A 19,099-nucleotide genomic window follows, 5' to 3' on the forward strand; every position below is an offset into this window, starting at 1 on the left:
AGAGCAAAGATATTTATTTTCTTTCAAAGATGAAGTTCATTTTTCATTATAACACTTACCAGAACATCTGTTGACATTTCAGTCCTTCTTCATATCTGTATGTACAAAAAGACAATTTAGTCAGCTGTATATTCACCTCTCACCCCTCACCAGAAACCAATCAAGCATCAAACCCCATCATAAATTTTCTCCAAATATACGCCACAGCAAGGAACAAAGTTTAACAATTTTCCCCCCGTAAATTATTTTTGAATTTTAAAATTGAGCCATATTTTCAGTTTTCATTCAGTTTCAGAACTAAAAGTAGATATTTGATGCATTGTTTACAGCACAAGAGCAACGATGCTAGAAGCATATTTTTAGAAGACCTTACATTTTGAACAAAAAAATCATCTTCTGAGATACCATATTGAGCATGTGTGAACTAAAATACAAATTATTAAATAATCATGTCACTGATATACTGTACTACAGTATATAAAAGGTTTGGTAAGGTAACCATGAGTTTGAACATCTAATGGGTTCTGCCAAAACACATTACTATTTGAACAAAAAAGTTTGAAGTCCCTTTTAAATTTGCATATTCTCTACTTTATTTAAAGCATACACATGACTGGTAATAAAGACCACCTTATTAATGCCTACCTTTCATTCTTTCAGGTAAACCACATGTGAACACAATTTGTTACAAATCAATATCTGAATGATTAACAATGCAACTTGTACTCTGTACTGCACTAATTTATTAACACACTGGTATAAGTAAAAATTAACAATATGATGACATTCTCCGAGAGTTAAAGGAAATCCATACTAGATAAAATGCAGGTCTACTTAATGAAGTAAGTATGACTACTTCTGTTACCGTCCAATCGCAAATTTCTCATAAATATAAACAAAAAAGTGTTAATAGTGCAAAGAATGCTAGGTTTGACATGATTTCTTTCTAACCTTTTTACGATCAGGAAAATGGAAAGATGAAGAGATAAGATATTGGGTTGAGGAGTTTTGATTTAATGGAACTCTGCATATTGAATCTACAAATGACAGAATTATTTTTATTGATATGTACTGTATTATACTACTCAGACATTAAAACATCTAAAAGTATGATTTCCTTATGTGCAAAAGTTTGATGTCTGCACCCCCTTATTTCTATCTGCAGATCGATTTGACAGTCTCTAGCATCTAGTGCGGGTTTAAGATTCTTTTCTCCGTATGTGTTGCCATCAGGAGATATCATTAAGAAATGTAATCGCTGCAAAATTCTCACGCGAAACTCTCAACAGGATTTCAGTTCTTGATAAACTCAGCCAAATATACCACAAGTGGGATGCCACAGAGTATTTAATATAAAAATAAGAATGTTACCAGCATATAATGAAAAATGAAGTGGCATAATTACAGTCACATATTAAAAGGTAGGTTCCTCTTGTTGAATTATCTTAAGAAGTAATCCAGTAGTTTTCAGTGAGATTTCAGATAGAAGTCTTGCATTTATTTGATTTTATTTGTCCGAGTCTGTTTTTCCCAGAATGAAAGGATTGTTAGTTAGATAGAAGGTAAGAATTAACACAAGACAAGAGGCCACATCCTTGCAAGGCACATTTACAAGATATCTTCTCTCAGTCATAGTTGAAGAGGTTTGAGTGGCCACTTAATCTAATCTGCATTTCTTTGGGATAGGGAAAGAAATTTGAAGATCTAAAAGAATCCACAAGCAGATAATGTGGGCCTATTTTGTGTCCAAGCCCTTTCTTGTGTCCAAAGCTGCAGAGGCTGGCTCAGCTTTCCATGATTCTGAACTGGATTAACTGGGTTTGAGAATGTCATGATATGCAGTAGGATGTTTTGAGTCATCTCAGCCAGTTATGTTTTAGTTCCATGCTTGTTTTGTCTGAACAGGCAAACGGAGTAGCAGACAAAAGCAAATCACATGACCCATTAACGCAGACTTTGGAAAAAACCCACCTTTTGATTCAGTTCGACACCAAAGATTAATTTTAAAAGTAGAAGCTATTAGAATCAGGTGTCATTTACAAAATTGGATTTCAAGTTGGTTAATCAGCTAAAGACAAAAAGTACAGATAAGAAATGAATAGTCCATGGTATTTTTGTTGAATAAGGGCAACTCACTACGTTCATTATTGGATTGGTCTACACTGCAAAAAATGAAATCTAAGATGGTGAAAAGTTTGTATATCAAGTCATTAAATCTTGTTTACCTCATAAGATTTATTGACTTATGAAGAAATCTGTATTTAAGATTTTTACCTTATTGTAAGAAATCTTGTCAATAAAATTTCCCTGGCTCACCTTGGTTAAAACGGTTAACTAAGCAAGAATGTATTTACTCTCAGTGTAAGGTCCACTTCTTTGGGAAATATCATCCCTAAACCTGCTAAGTAAGCCACATGACATTGATAATGGCAATTCCCGCACAATGGCTTCCCTATTATTTGCTTTACTTCTTCAGTCACTCTAGCTATAAAAACAACGTAGCATTCATTAAAATAGAATAATATTAGTAGAATATCTGGCAAAAGAAACAGATATATGATCGATTCCTCTTTAGATACATTTTAATTCATTGCAGGATCCTCATGTTGAGGACCCAAGCGGCTGGACCAGGCCAAGGAGATGCCCACGTAACACCTGGCTGCGGCAGATAGATGGTCATTTCCGGAGAGTGGGACTGGACTGCAGGTCTGCCTAGGGGGCTTGCCAACCAGGATCCTAAGCTGTTTCGTCATGTGGTGGGTGCAGCAACACCCTGTAAAAGTGCATGTTCCCTTTCCTGACCTGTATTGATTGTGCTTCTTCTGTAATATTGCTTCTAGCTCATTTGTTTTTAGTTATGTTTTTCAGTTTCACCATATTGGTGATTTTAATATGGAGCAAGACAAAGTAAAGTAAAGTTTGTTCAATTTGCTTCAGCTCTTACATCTTCATTTGTCACCTTGTTTAGCTATGAAGCTATGCAACAGCAGGGACAGAATATAAGGAATACCTTAGATTTACAAGAACTTCAACATTTTTAACTAATTATCCAATACTTTTGTGTTTGCTCAAGAATTAAAAGACAAGGTACAATTTTCATCAGCCAAGGCCCAAGCTATTTTAGCATACAGAAAAGAATAAAGTGTAAGAGTCCTCTTTTTAAATGTTGCAAGAAAAGTTCTGCTCCATCAGTCCAAAGAATTCATTTATCTATTAAAATTATTGTTGAGCTATGGACTGTTGACATTTGTAGATTCAGATTTGCAAAGCTATGTAAACATAATAAAATATAGTTCGCCAAAGTTCGAATTGAGCAAAAATTGACACTGCTTGCTTTTTTTTAAATATAATGTTCAGAATTGTGATTTTTAGAGGTAGATGACTGTGTTAACTGGTCGGATGAGTCCATCTGTCCCATAACTAAACATCTGAAATATTAAGGAACTGATAAATAATTTTAGAAGACACACCTTTTGCCCACAATGAACAATCAACATAGGCCTGACAGCTGAGATTATTGATAGTTATAAATATCTGGGGACATAGTTTCAAAAGTAACTTAAGGAGAGTAGCAGTTTGCAGAAAAGGACAGCAGCAGTTCCACTGTCTAAGGAGGTGAGTGTTTTTAAAGTAAATCCTACCATTATGTCAGACTTCCACAAATCTTGTATCGAGTCCCCCTTTACTTATGTTCTGTTTAATAAAAACATGTTACTGAAAACAGAGTTTATTTTGACTCACCCACTCCATTCATAATTCCAGTTATTACCATCAGGTCACAGATTCAAGGTTCCAAGGATAAAAAGCAACCGGTTCAAATACTCTTTCATCCCAACTGCTAATAATCCTCTAAATAAGTATAACAAACTTCCATAGACTTAAATTATGAGATGAAAATTTTACTTTTGCATCGACCATTAGTTAAATCCTAATGCTGGTTTATTTTTTATGAATAACATGTATTATCTAATGTTATGCCATCAGTATTATGTTTGCCGTTATATCTTTATTTATTTGTACATATACAATGTTTTCATTTGATGTTGTGTTCATGGGCTTTCTGTAAAACCTGTTGACAAACCAAAATTCCCTCCTGGGACAGTAAAAAAATAAAGAATTATGATTTATATCCTCCCATAACACTACACTGGGTGAGCTCATCAGAAGCACCCCTCAGGATCTATACTTTGATCATTACGTTTTGAAATTTACATTAATGGCCTTGATTCTGATTTACAGTAATTTACAAAATTATGAAATTCACAGATGAAACTAAAATTGTAGTATCAACAAATAGTGAATAGACAAATGAAAAAAAATTAATTCTGGACAATAATCAGAATTGGATAAACACGTGGAAAATATAATTTAATGCAAAAAAAAGTGCTACACATAAGCAAAAGGAAAGGTAATTATAAATACTAGGTGGGCAATGCTGATGAGCTGGAAGCAAACTTTCAAAAGCATTTAGGGGTTTACACGGATACCACAATCTTACTGTATAGGCAATTTGAAGAATGTGCAATTACAAAGGCAAATAAAATGTTAGGTTTTATTGTTAAAAGTGTTTAGTATAATTTAAAGGACATTATGCTGAAGATGTTTATTGCACTAGTGAGACCACATCTATAGTATTATGTGCAGTTTTCGTTTCCATGCTATAAAAAGACATAGTGGTACTAGGAGCTGTGCAGTGGACAGCAACCAGACACATCCCAGGACAAAAGGGCATGTTCTACTGTAACAGGCCAAGGACATGAATCCTTTTTAGTGATAAGCAGAGACGGAGGTGAGGAGATCTAGTCTGGTCCTTCACAATTCTCAAAGGCACTGATAAAGTTAATCCACCAGAGTTCTTTCAATTCAATAGCAAACCACCACTTCAAAGTCACCAATGGAAAGAGGAAGTGTGTTTAAACTTAAAGCCTGAAAGCACTTCTTCACACAAAGTATGGTGGCAATCTGAAAGAAATTATTCAGTCATGTAGTTGAAGTGGAATGCTTGGCAACTTTTAAAATATGTCAAGATGAAATATCAGAACAATTTAACTATTAGCCAAACAAGCTTGATGGACTGAATGGTCTCTGCGTTTTGTCTCAGAAAGCTGATGTCAACAATGGTGTATTTTATTTCTATTATTCAGTTGAAGAGCAAACCCCAAATTGTTTCTGTAACTGGATCAAAGTCACGATCGAGGCATTATCTTGATACCATATCCCACATTCTTTATGGTAATGTGATCCAAGATGGAGCGTTGTAGACTGTGCACTAAGGTACGCAACTCCAAGTTGAGACCACGCAGCTCTTCATTTTGCTGTTTCCTTTTATGCATTTCTCGTAACATCTCATCACGCTCTTCTTCAACCAAGATTAGCTCTTCTTCAAGGTCTTTTAACCTAGTTGGACACATTAGGCATCACAGTAAATAAGTTTTGCAATTTTCAGGATAAGCATGGAATAACATGACCCTTGCAATAATTCTGCTAGGATGATAGGACTGCACTCTATGCTTCAACCAATAAACATTTCTTTTTAATCAGCATTTCAAAGCCTTTGTCCTCAAGGATACATTGTTATAGTCTTGCTATTTTACAAAGGCTGTTCACAATACACGAGGCACCTTTTCAACATATAACAGTTCATAATAGTAGTTTTCACTGGAACAGGTTTCTAATTAAACCCTATATATAAGGAGTGGACACAATAACAGAAAGAAATACCAATATTTAATATCAGTACATCTTTAGTCCTTCTTGGAATGCTGTCATGTTTTGTGTAGAGGGATATTGAACCATTCTTTCATTAAAGGATAAATAAGATGGCAACTTACAAACTCTCGGAGCACCAGAACTTCCAATAAAGGTTCAGTTATGTTTGGAGAAGCCATGGAAAGCCTTTCAGCTCATCTTGGTGCTCATAAAACAACTACCAAATTAGTTTAGCAGTGTACATGGGGGTATTATCATCCTAGAATGGAGGAACATCATAAGGTAACAGTGTACATGGTCCATTAAAATGGCCTTGTATTACTTGGCTTAATACAAGTATTTGAAGCAACCATCATAGCATTATGGATCCCTCGCCACATTTAACAAATAGCAATAGACATTTTGGGTAGAAGGTACTTCTTGGCTTTCTTTAAACATAAAACCATCCACATGTAGGAGAGAAAGATCCCTCATTAGGCCATATTACATTTTTCTATTGCTCAGGCATTCATCGTTTGTGCTCCTTACACCAAGTTATTTGTCCTTGTGTACTGGCCTGATATATAGTAGCAGCCCTGCCATTAATTCTAGCTTTGTGAATCTCACAGCATATAGTTTTTGTTAATGTTAAAGCCTGCAGAGTGGCACTTAGCAACTGTTCTGTAAAATGTACACCTATACTTTTTGACAGCTTTATACCAGCATCTGGAAGAATGTAAGTGTTTAAATACAAAAAAAATCTACTAATCAAGCTATAAGATATCACACTCTCCTGGAAGCCCCTGAAGCAGGCACATTTGACAAGTCCAAAATATCATTTCCTACTTATCATCTGTTACAAAGGTCATGGTTAAAAATATGTTAGTTGCAGGGATTACTGGATCTACTCGACTGACTCCAGTTTGGGACAGTAAGCTGTTAGAAGAGTTGCACAAGTAAGATGGCAAGTGTGCTTTTTGAAAAAACCTTATAGATATAGTTCATAGAATTTTTAGTAATGGCACTCTAAATTCATTTCAAGATTTACAATAGGAGCATACTCTTCTAAGACACAATGTCCTATAGATACTGTATGTACAGCTGTAGCACACAATTCACGTACAGTCCAGCGTGGTTAAAATGTGCCTGGAAACTCTAAGCTTGGGGATTTCAGCATAGGGTTTATAAAGAATAACATCATCATGGTCTACCTGAGTTATATTACCACGTGCAAAAAAAAAAATCTATTCTCTGACATTTTCTCTCAAAATCAATACTGAAAATTAAAATTCAACTATTATTAAAGCTGTATGGTTGAACTTGAATTACTGAATTCCAAAATAATTCAAGATATTTTCTTTTAAACAAAGTTTTTAAAGCTGTTTTTATTATAACAAGGTTTTAAAATCTGGTTTGTCAGAGAATCACTCTGCTAAGGTTTGTAACTTTTCCCATAGTAAAATGTATATTTGTATCATTAGTGTGTTAAAAAACACTTAATAAAGTGTAATATTTAACAGATGAGTCAAACTGACTCAAACTCATTGTTACTGAGAAAAAACTGTATTACATTCGCCAACATACCATTCAAGTATATGATGTATGCTTTTAGTGAGTATAGTAATAAACATTCGTCTGCCTACAAAAACCAAATGAGTGACACAAGTGTACCACTGGCAGATTCTTATTTAGCCATGGAGTACACTTTATGCCTGTCCTGCAGCGTGTTTCAGCGATAGTGTTTCTGTTAATGCAGTACACAATTTATTAGGAAGATGTGCTTTGCAATTCGAAGCATTGAAACACTACATGAATTTCATTTTGTATCAGAAAATGGGATAGCTTATTTCATTCTTGGTGTACACAAGCCAAATAAGCCATTTTGTTTGAAACTTGCCTCAATTTTTACTTGCTACAAGCAGTTTCCTCCCACATTCCAAAGTCCTAAATGTATGGTGGTGGTTGTGTGTGAGATTTCCTTCCTGACCCTTAGCTGTATGTCCTGGTTATAAATTGGAATAATGTTTGCGGTTCATTTACAGAATGTCTTCAAAGTTCCAACACAGGCCTGCATCACCTTAAGACTACAAAGGTGAAGACAGATCATTTACATCATGGAGTCAACACTTTGTAAAAAAGGATAATTTTCCTTCTTTGAAAGTGTCTTCAATTTTATGATTGCTAGTGGAGGTTTTCAGAACGGCAGGGACATGAACCATTAAAAAGAAACACAAACTGACATGCCCCTACCTTTTATTGTATTCTTTATTTATGTACTGAATTTTCTGGTTGATCATTCGGGTTTCCTCTTTCACTGCTGTGTCATATGGGCAGAGTGGAACCACATTCTTCACAGTGTTTTTCAGTTCAGTATATTTGCCTGAAAAAATAATATGTGAAAGAGTCAACAAAGGATGATCTCTAAAGATTCAGTAGGATGAGTACATAAGTGACATACAATTTTGTTGTTCTATTCATTTTCTGAATTCATTTAGGGTATTTTTGGGGTGTAGCCTCTTTTGAAAGCAACAAGAAAACCAGTTCTGGACCAGCTTTATTCATAAATTCACAAGCAATTGAAATTTTCTTTTAAACTGCACCAGGAAATATCTGGGAAGGAAACATTACCTGGCAAACACACACATACACACACACAAAGACTGTAAAAACCCCATATGAGCAGTGACTCAGCTAGGAATTGAGCACAGGTCTCTAAAACTGTGAGACATTAGTGCCAACCTGCATTACCCCATTAAGTTAAAATCATTAAGAAAGAACCTCCTCTTTAGAACAGATGAGAATGTTTCTCTAGGAAATGTGGATGATCAAAGCCCTTGTCTCTGCAATGAAACTTAGATAGCATTATGGTGAACCCTGAACTTAGCACAACCAATTAGCACAACTACTCACAGCTGAAGAGACCCGAGATTAAAATCTGGCTGGGTTACTGTCTGTATTAGCTTGGCATGGTTTGCCTGTATCATTGTGAGTTTTCTCAAGATACCCATAGTTCCTCCACACATGGCCAAAGATGGTGCCTGTAAATTGCCTCAGTAGACATATGTTTAATCTGTGTACGCTACAAAGAACTAGTTCTCTTTTTAGGATGTCTTCCAATGTTGTTGTGATAAACCTAACTCTTCATAGCCTTGATTAGAAGAAGCAAGATTAAAAAATGAGTGAACACAATGCAAGAGCTAAATGAGAGAAGATGGTCTTGTCCAGATTTAGTCCCTGAGTCATTCACATAAATGACCTGAATTTTAACCCATTTTTAACTGTATAGGGTTTTAAGCAACTGCCTTTTAACATCATCCCAGCAGCACACTTGCAAAGGAGTAAATGACACAATGGATAATGGCATACATTTATAATATCAACATATAAAGTTGATAGTTAAAAGTGGTTATGAAAGGTATAAATCAAATATGAGTAAGAAAAGACTGCTTCATTAAAGATTAATAAGTGCTTCATACCTGGTGAAGATGGCAATCCTTTTTCCTTCACTGCACTCTGAAGAGTCTGAGCTAAATACAAAAATCCCATTTCTCCAAGACTATGGCAGAAAGAGTCAAAAACCTGAGGCTCAGCATTTTGAATAATTTCAAGCAACTTTACTACTTTGTGCTCTGAAGTGTCCTCTAGCTGTGGAAACAAAATTCAAAATGGTTGCTGATAAATATTAGAACAATCCAGATGAGAACAGGCCATTCAGTCGAACAAAGCTTGCCAGTCCTGTCCACTTAATTCTCTTAACAACAAGTCGGGCTTTAAAAAAGTCCTTAAAGTCTTACTGTCTACCACACTACTTGGTAACTTATTCAATGTCTCTGTGGTTCTTTGTATAAATGTTATTGATTAGATCCTGCCAGGTTGTCACTTATTCCTAGTAAACTGATGCTTTTATTTGTAAAATGTAGCCATCATTCATTTTTTTTTCTTCTCAATATACCGATAAGAAACATATTTAATAAATGTCCCATGAAAATGACACCAGCTCAGATTAGTTATTAAATATATCTAGTAACCTCACCTCAATTTCTCCAATTTGTTCAGTGGTTAACACACCATTCTTCTTTAAAATTCTGTAGGAAAGTGGAAACCCAGAGAGCCATTTCAAAATCACAGGGAGATAAGACTGAAGAACTTTACGGTGCCCCATTTTTGACGATGTATTTATTTCTCTTGCTAAAAAATAAACACAAAAGTAACTACACAAACGAGCAAATGTATTTCCAAAGAGCTTTACGAAGCTTGCTAGCAGTAACAAATGTAGCAATTACAAAATTACCCCATCATCGAGACTGTAATGGCCGTGAGAACTAAATTGCCAGCCTTACTTATACTGGGTAAGTTTAGAGTCACCAGTCTGTCTAAGTTACTTACAGAAGTAACACAAACACAAGCACCGTACCAGAACAATTTCAGAGCTGTGATATTATTATAAAATTTTGATTGAAAAAGACAATCACTTTTTTTTTATTCTTTCTTCAAATGTCAAGTGGGCTGTCATCTTCATGGAGATGCGGCATTTTCCCAGTATCCAAGTGGAGTTTCTTTATGTGCTCTGGTCACTTCGTGCAGACAGGTTGACGAGTCACTGAGCATTAATTTGGTTTGCACGAGTATACCTAGATAAAATATTTATACTTTTACCCTACTATGTACAGTAAAGTATGTTCATTACATTTAATGAGTTACAAGGCACTATATAAAGACACTTCACTTGAGCTATGGTATATATTACAGTGTATACAATGAAGTAAATAGTACTAAGATGTCAAACATTTTAGTGATTAAGTAAACTATTGGTGAAAGCACTTTCAGACACTGGCTACTTTTTTATCATAATTGAATGAACACAAAACAGTTGAACAGGAGCAATACAGTCAGCCATGCACAGTATGTAATTTTCTACTGACAAAGCATTAGCAAAATGACATGAGCATCACCTGGTAATTTTTTCTAAACTTTTACGCAATTACTTCAGTGCTATATATTCAGAATTTTTTTGGCAGAAAACAATGTTTTCATAAATTCCTTGGATTGCCACATTTCAAAAGAATTTGCAAAGTTAATGTGTCAGAAAACCTTTTTGCTTAATTTGAGTCTTTGGCAACATACACACCCCAAATGCCAGCGTCTGATTAAAGCTGTAAGTAGGGTCGCTGAGGTGAAACATAAATCAATGCAACAGCTATACGAGGGACTGGTTCTTAAAAAAACAAACTATCAAATCCTCGATGATCCCAAACACCCACTACATTGCATATTTAATTTCAGCTCTGTGGTGCTAAACAGTTTCTTACAATGTCAAATAAAATCTTCCACTTATGAGAGATCATTTATGCCCTCAGCAATTAGGCTGTTGAGTGAGAACAGGTAACTGGAACACAAGCCCATCAGTGACTTAGCAGACTGATAATCACCATTGTATAGATGGTTGTACAGTTTTTTAGTATGTGTACTTGCATATTTATGCATGCCTATTTAATTTAGGTATGGATGTTGGAGTTCATATACATTTGTTCTGACACCAAATTCATTTTAAATGTTCAACTTGAATGTAAAGCACTGACTTTGTTCATTCCATAAACTGTATTTCGTCCTTTACTTTGTATATTTAGAACCTATGTCTAAGCAAATTTTGTTGATGCACAAATAAAGTAAATGTCCCTATATGGGACAATAAAGGGTTGAGTTAAGATATTGAATCAGTAAAACCTTAAGCTTGGTGACAATCAAACTCCAAATTAACACTGTGTAACTGTGCCATGTGGAGAACTTTTGCATACTTATAAAACAATATTTACTTTAGTAATTCTAGTAAAACAGCACTAAACAACCTGAAAGTAACACAGATGACATATTTTTATACTCACTGGATGCCAGCTGGTCCGCAAATGTCACTTTTTTCCTTGATGTTCTCAGCATTTCTACAGTCTTCTGAGAATTTCTAAATAGTAGTGAAGAAAGGCCTGTTTTGAGAATCTAATCATCCCATTTAAAGTTTCTATTCTTTCTTAGCATTTCATTTAGGGTTTATAGGGATTATCCTTATGACTATTTCATTGGCAGATAACATGCAGTTCCATTAGGAGCAGCACTGATAATCAGCAGTGGTTTGTGTTTTTAATCAATCTTTGTTGATAACGGTTGCTAAGTTTCCAGCACAAGCCCAGTTCTGATTAATCTTTTTATTTGCTGAATGAGACTGGCAAACAAAGAAAGCTTACACAAGTTTTGAAACTGTTCCTGCATAGCACTAAAAAATGTAACACGAGCCTAGTCAAATAGAACTTCCTCCATTCCAATGCCTATAGAGGTGAGGTAGGAAATATAACAATGATGTCCTGTTGGAGTGAAAGCCTTTAATGAAAAAGTGAGATCTTTTCACTGTAACACTGTGTTAGAACAGGACCTCTGAGAGTTCTTATATGCCTGGATTCTACTGCATAATGATACAAAACAGTAGTGCTTTTTCACTGTAAACAGTAACCTGATGTACTACAGTACAGCTACATTGCGACTGTTTATAGTTTTTCAACAATGGGATCATTGGTAGGATCCCACAATAAATCAGCAGCAGGGACTGAACAAGCATGCTTGTTTTTTTAATCACTCATCCCCCTGAAGCATTAGGCCATTGTAAAGTCAGCATGCCCCAGTTTCAATGCCGCCATTTGACACAAACAATTAACACCTTCAATCTCTCTTCAGTGCAATTGTCCTTCCTGGCATTTGGGCCACATGGTATTCAGTTGGCAAAAACCAGCAGAGAAGTGAAGGATCAAGAAAGCAGAGCAAGTATATGGCATTGAAGGATTATGGAGTCACCTGCAGGACTGGAGAAATTTCCGGCACCACAAGAGTCCTGCATAATAAGATTAAAAACCATATTGAGATCTAATTTATGATAAAGTGAAGTGCTTAAGAAGAAATGTCAGACCACCCAAAGGTAATCGTGGATTCAAGATGGATACATGCATGCAACTACTAAAATTTTGGTTTGCTCCTATTAAGTTGAGAGATAGAAGGTGGAGACAAGGCAGAACCCTCAGTTCATATTTTCTAGTAAAGGAACCCAAAAAGCCTTCCATGCCCATACCACCATACTTCCACATATAGTGGTCTAGATGCTAATTCAACACCAAAAAAGCTACAAAGCATCTATTTATTTGAATTGGGTTTAGATAACTAATAAATGTGTAATTAAGAGAAGTTGTTCAAAAAACACTGTGACCCTTAGTCACTCCTACAGTCTGGGTGATCACAATTGTCTTTAATTACCCCTAACTCTGAAGCAGTGCCCAGGTTAATTAATTAGCCAAATGTCCTTCCAGTATTCTTTGCCTCGAGGGCACTACTGGCTTCTGTCGACAGGTTTTTGATAACAAAGCTGGTCCAATGAAAGATGAACTGATTCTACAATCCCAACGACACTATGGAAAATGAGAATAAAAACAAAGGACGGATTTGTAAATTTTACTTTGACTTGAACTGAAAAAACAGTATAAAGACAAGGTACAGTATATCATAAGTTTTTTCTGAAATTGATGCAACACGTTCCAAAAAAGTGCAAGCAATCATGTTCTAGTATGTAAGGAGCTACCAAAGGCAGCCTAGTTCTTCAAGAGTAAGGATTGGTTAAGGGGCTTGCTAAAAGATGTGTCACTGAATAATCCAGCAGTTTAAAAGCAATGTTCCCCAAAAGCAAATCTGGCAGGATTTTGGGAATGTCATCCTCTACATCCTCTTGGTGGGACAATCATCAGTGAATGCTAGAATAAACACTGTGCAGAGATGTGAAATACTTAGGCAACCCATGCCAGTACTCACTACTGCAACAAAAAACGGCAACTCACGACCCACCAGTAGCAGCCGGCAACCCAGGGGTGGAGAAACACTGGTTTAGAATGATCCCTTAATGCCACAGGTCCACCTGGACAGAGCAGCACTTTCATAGCTAAGCCTTTATTTATTGGGGGGTTTATTTTAAAAATACAATACATAACTAGTGTGAATCCAGAGGAATTGTGTAAAAAGAGGGGACTTCGGTAAGAAGCATTTCATTCAAGATTATGCATAAAAGTTTGTTTCCTTTAATATTAATTTTATTAATATTATTTTTTTACATTTTACCTTTAGAACATCTTTGCTTGGGATTTTTATTTATTCACAAATTTTAAATGTTGGAAGAAATGAAGAGTTTGCCTTTAAACTGCCAAAGCATACAGTGCCTCAAAAGCACTGAACTATGAAGGGACACAGAGGACATGCTCCCTTGTATCTTTCTATGACTAAGGAGAACATTTAAGAAGCCAAGACCACATGGTGTTTAATATTTCTGACATCCTGGTACCAGGATTTTTAATTTATTTAGGGGCAAGAATAAAGAAAAAGAGAAGAAGGACAAAAATTCCACAAAACATTTTGTAAATGTTCTCACTTCCAATAAAGCTGATACACAATCCTTTTTTTCGTTACACCTTGGGCAATTACGGTGGAGTTTCTTCCCACACTTGAATGCAAAGACAACAGAATAGGGGAAGCTCAAGTCCCCTTTTCATCCATTTTCAGGGCACCTGAGCAGTACCGCCATAATCTTGCACAGGGTCTTACTCAGCATGGTTTTCTGCCATTCATTTTTAGTCACATTCCTTGGCAGTGTTTCTTTTTACAGATACCCATTTTTCCCTACAAGAAAATAATTCAAAGTCTGAAGCCTCTCAAGTTCTTATTTAACCCTCTGTGAATATACTGTATATACTTAAAAGAGATTTGCAGGTCACTTATGAACAAAAACAATCCTTCGGGTCTGTCACACTTTAGGCTCCATCTATTTATGTATTTTTTAACCATCCTGTATATGACAAGGGGGGCAGATGCTCCCTAGAAATGTGTAATTTTCTACCCAGATGCAGCTTGTACTTTAAACGTGTACATATCCCTTCCCTGTAACAATGGTGAAGACATTAAGACAAAAGAAAAATGTTACAAAAGAAAAAATATACCTAACCTGCTTTAAAATGCTGCTTTCACCTACTGCTTTTATAAAAGAGAACCTTCATATTCACTCCATATGCCCCAGCTCCGGATTATAACCAGCTAACAAAAAAGCACCAACTGCCTGCTGTCACCTAAGTTCTCACTTCACTGTTGATAATCAGCAGGCCTTTAAAAGGTCATTACCTTATATAAATCTGCACCTGTTTTTAAACTTGAAAAAACCTATTGTATTTTTGGGAATTATGCACCATTTTATTTTCATTTAAAAACCATGTACCCATTGACTGGTGTACATTTTAAAAATGGTCTAAGTACAGAACATCCACTATTATTAACCAGCTTATAAAAATTGATTACTACATTACAATTTGCTTGAGCACTTCTTCTAAACAAATTCATATATATATTAGTCACCAGCAGGCATTATATCTAAAATTTCCCTTACACTCCTTATATACGTTTGGAATGTCAGCCACTTTTCTTCATATGCTTCAACCACTTAAGTCCAACTCACATAAAATGTAGTCATAAGAAGGAAAATCCCATTATTACCCCTGCAGATTTTACAATTTTCTCCTGACTTTTCAAACATGGTTTCAATACTGCGAAAGTACAACTTCTGGGGCAACCTCCCTTGCAGTTACAGCCAGGTTGTCAAGGCACCATAACTACTAAATGTACTGCTTGTTAAGGTATAGACAAACATCTTGGTCTTCAACTTCTCGGTCAGGTCTGTGTCTCCCTCTTGCATTAGTAACATGGAAGGGTTAAAGAAATTAAGAACTGGCTTCACATAGGTGACATTAAACTAGTCTTCTCCTGAAAGTGCATCAGTGGACCTCATGACTTGTCAATAGCCTCCAAGACACCTATATCTTGCAAGGTTAGAACTAGATGCTGCACCTTCTTTTCTGCAGACAGGACCCGAGTTAAAACTTTCTGCTGCTCTAGTATACTGCTAATCATATTTAAACAATAAAGAGCTCATACATACAAATAACTATGTTTTTGCAACTGAATAAAGTACAGGTTAATTCAAGATGTAAAGGAAGCAAGCAAAAACTATATATTTCATGTTTTAAAAATCTATGGGCTGTATCAGGAGTGGGCAGGAGGAGGAGTATAGGAACCTAATCAAGGACTTTGTTAAATGGTGCGACTCAAACCACCTACACCTGAAGACCAGCAAAACCAAGGAGCTAGTGGTGGATTTTAGGAGACCCAGGCCTCTCCTGGACCCCGTGATTATCAGAGGTGACTGTCTGCAGAGGGTACAATACTATAAATACCTGGGAGTGCAGCTGGATGATAAATTAGACTGGACTGCCAATACTGATGCTCTGTGCAAGAGAGGACACAGCTGACTATACTTCCTTAGAGGGCTGGCATCCTTCAACATCTGCAATAAGATGCTGTAGATGTTTTATCAGACGGTTGTGGCGAGTGCCCTCTTCTACATGGTGGTGTGCTAGGGAGGCAGCATAAAGAAGGACGACACCTCACGCCTGGACAAACTGGTGAGGAAGGCAGGCTGTATTGTAGGCACTGAGCTGGACAGTTTGACATTTGTGGCAGAGCGACGGGCGCTGAGCAGGCTCCTGTCAATCATGGAGAATTCACTGCATCCACTGAACAGGATCATCTCCAGACAGAGGAGCAGCTTCAGCGACAAACTGCTGTCACCGTCCTGCTCCACTGACAGACTGAGGAGATTGTTCCTCCCCCACACTATGCGACTCTTCAATTCCACCCAGGGGTTAAACATTAACATTATACAAAATTATCATCTGTTTTACCTGCATTTTTATCACTCTTTAATTTAATATTGCTTATTTTAATCAGTATGCTGCTGCTGGAGTATGTTAATTTCCCCTTGGGATTAATAAAGTATCTATCTACCTAATCAATCTCAAAGAATATTACACTCTTGTGAATTAGTTGTCTGCCATCCACTTTTAATTTAATGCATCTTTAAAAATTGTTTAAGAAACTAACATTTTAAAATTCAATTCAAGAATCAAAAATTTTCACATACAGACTTATATGTAGAACATGCATTGAAATGAAAGTCCGATTAGCTCCAGATTGTGCTAATTAAAAGAGAGAACTAACAAAAAAGGATGTTATATTAAAATAATCTAGCTACTAAAAATAAGCAAGAAGACAGTGACATTGTGAAAAAGTTTTTTTTTTTTCACATTATGGCTAAGACAATATGTGCAAACAGCAGTAGCAGAAGTATAATACTGTACATATATAAATGTTATAATAATAACAGTATGAATCTGATACAATTTAAAGTTTAATTTTGGGACAAGCTGTTTATTAATACAGCATGCTTACCAACTCAAAGATGCATTCTGTAGCCAAAGCACTGCAGCCTGGTCCACTTGATAAAGTATGCAACTTTCGCCATGTTCACTGCATTGTCTGTTTATTAGACAGATTAGGTGTGTTTCTTTGAGACCCTAAGCAGCCAATGCTTCTATAAAATCTGTCACAATGTTCTGGCTTGTATGATCCTGCGGGAAAAATTTGCAAACAGAGACTTTTTAGTTGTAAGTCCTCATTAATAAAGTGGAGAGTCAGACTTAAGTAGGGCTCCATTGTCCAGATAGTCCACAAATTAGATGTTGCGGCAAAATATTCCAACTTTTTTTTAGCTCGAATTGAACGTATGCATTACATTTCTCATACAGCTCTACAACAAAGACATAAGAAACATTGCGTGATGTTATTACATACCACTTGTCAAGCGACTGATCATCTTTTGAAAACCCTCTTAGTTAACCATGATATTTGATACCATGTCTTTTGTGAGGTCAAATGTTATTGCATCAGTGATTTCTCCCTGCCATTTAAAACCCCTTTCATATGGTGAAAAGCTGGCAATTGTGTCCAAAATTGTTTTTTAGCTTTGAAATGGTATATAGAGTTTTGTGGTGTTGATTTAAATGATAAAAGGTCAGGCCATGGCAAGAATTGCAAAGCATTGTCTATCAAAGTACCCATTTTTGGTCCACATCATCCTTGCTGTAGCCAAAATAATTCTATAAGACTGACTGATGTTGCATTTCTTTTTGCAACCAAAATTTCCTTTCTGTTGTTTTTCTCCTGTTGATCACTCATTTTCAGGTTTGTTGTGAACTGTGATCGCCTGCTTTGTTTATTCAAGAACAATTGCGACGGGAGGTTCTTGCTGCAGGACGCGGAATTGAACAGAAATAGAACTCAAGGGAGCAACGTGAGGAGCTCAGAGGGGTGTGAACATACACAGGCGGAGTTAGGATTTGAAACCTGTCCATGTAATGTTACCTGCATTTGCAGAGTTAGATGTGGATGGTTAGGAGCTTGTCGCCCCATCCTATCCCGTTTGCAGCTGTGGGGAGATTTATTCGATCTACCAAGGCACCTTCGCTTTCCTCCAGAAATGATAGGTTCATAAAGTGCTGCATAAGCTCCAAAAAGTTAAAAGTCATCATATATTTCAGAAAAATTTTTTCTGCAGCCTTCTCTTTAGATCAGGGGTGCCCAACTCCAGTCCTAGAGGGCCGCAGTGGCTGCAGGTTTTCATTCTAACCCTTTTCTTAATTAGTGACCTGTTTTTGCTGCTAATTAACTTCTTTTGAATTCATGTTATTTGACTTGCTCTTGAAGACTTAGACCCCTCAATTGTTTCTTTTTCCTTAATTAGCAGCCAAACAATAATGAGATACAAAATTAGCCAAAACAGGACCAGCAAACTGTGACCATCACACAACATCTGAAAATAAAGAAAGGTGAAGGTCTCAGGAATGCTGATCTCCTCTTAGAAAAGAGAAAATCCACAATTTCAGAAATGTCTGCTATTGCAAAATGACAGCAGCAACAAGCCATGGCATTAAAGAATGGGTTTAATTAACAAGACTCAGCACCTCATTAAGCAACTGCTTGGAGTGAAATTGGTTGGAGTTTGAGGCCCTGACTTAGTTGGTCTTCTGTTGGCTCACTCAATTTACATTTCACTTCTGTTTGGGTGCCATTTAAGGAAAGAAATTAAGCAAGTCAGAGGAACGATGAAGAAATTCAGGGAAGCATTTGTTAAAAACCAAGTCAATCAAAATTAATTCAAAAGAAGTTAATTAGCAGCAAAAACATCACTAATTAAGAAAAGGGTTAGAATGAAAACCTGCAGCCACTGCGGTCCTCCAGGACTGGAGTTGGGCACCCCTGCTTTAGATGAATGATTAATGAGAAAATGGTTTGTGAGTTTTGAAGCATTTAAAAAAAAAAAAAAACTTTACTTGACGATATGTAAGTGAATGTGACTTGCTTTGTGCTCAATCAACCCATTAAGCATTTTTGTATTTGTATGTCATTTGTACAAATCATTCTTGTGATCTGACTTTACAAAAACACGGTA

At 36.2% G+C, this 19,099-nt stretch overlaps 1 protein-coding gene across 2 annotated transcripts; it reads right to left on the minus strand.

Moving 5' to 3' along the window:
* Positions 1-3,973: 3,973 nt before the first annotated feature.
* LOC120532143 lies at positions 3,974-11,835 on the minus strand. 2 transcript variants are annotated; one of them, XM_039758032.1, is made up of 6 exons: positions 11,571-11,835; positions 10,161-10,319; positions 9,722-9,876; positions 9,165-9,333; positions 7,939-8,068; positions 3,974-5,397 (listed from the first exon to the last, which is right to left on the minus strand). In XM_039758032.1, exons 3-6 carry the CDS (start codon positions 9,848-9,850, stop codon positions 5,187-5,189), a joined length of 639 nt encoding a protein of 212 aa, XP_039613966.1. In that variant the 5' UTR covers positions 9,851-9,876; positions 10,161-10,319; positions 11,571-11,835; the 3' UTR covers positions 3,974-5,186. The 2 variants fall into 2 exon arrangements, with proteins under 2 accessions (XP_039613966.1, XP_039613965.1); XM_039758031.1 differs by lacking the exon at positions 10,161-10,319.
* Positions 11,836-19,099: the final 7,264 nt, after the last annotated feature.

Source organism: Polypterus senegalus, chromosome 7 (genome assembly GCF_016835505.1).
Source record: "Polypterus senegalus isolate Bchr_013 chromosome 7, ASM1683550v1, whole genome shotgun sequence".
NCBI classification, from domain to species: domain Eukaryota; kingdom Metazoa; phylum Chordata; class Cladistia; order Polypteriformes; family Polypteridae; genus Polypterus; species Polypterus senegalus.

Coding starts and splice junctions, on each gene's coding strand:
- LOC120532143 (XM_039758031.1), bottom strand. CDS start 11,622: ATGCTGAGAACATCAAGGAAAAAAGTGACATTTGCGGACCAGCTGGCA. Junction 9,877..11,570: donor TGCGGACCAGCTGGCATCCA/GTGAGTATAAAA, acceptor TTTATTTTTTAG/CAAGAGAAATAAATACATCG. Junction 8,069..9,164: donor AGGATTGCCATCTTCACCAG/GTATGAAGCACT, acceptor TTATTTTTTCAG/GCAAATATACTGAACTGAAA.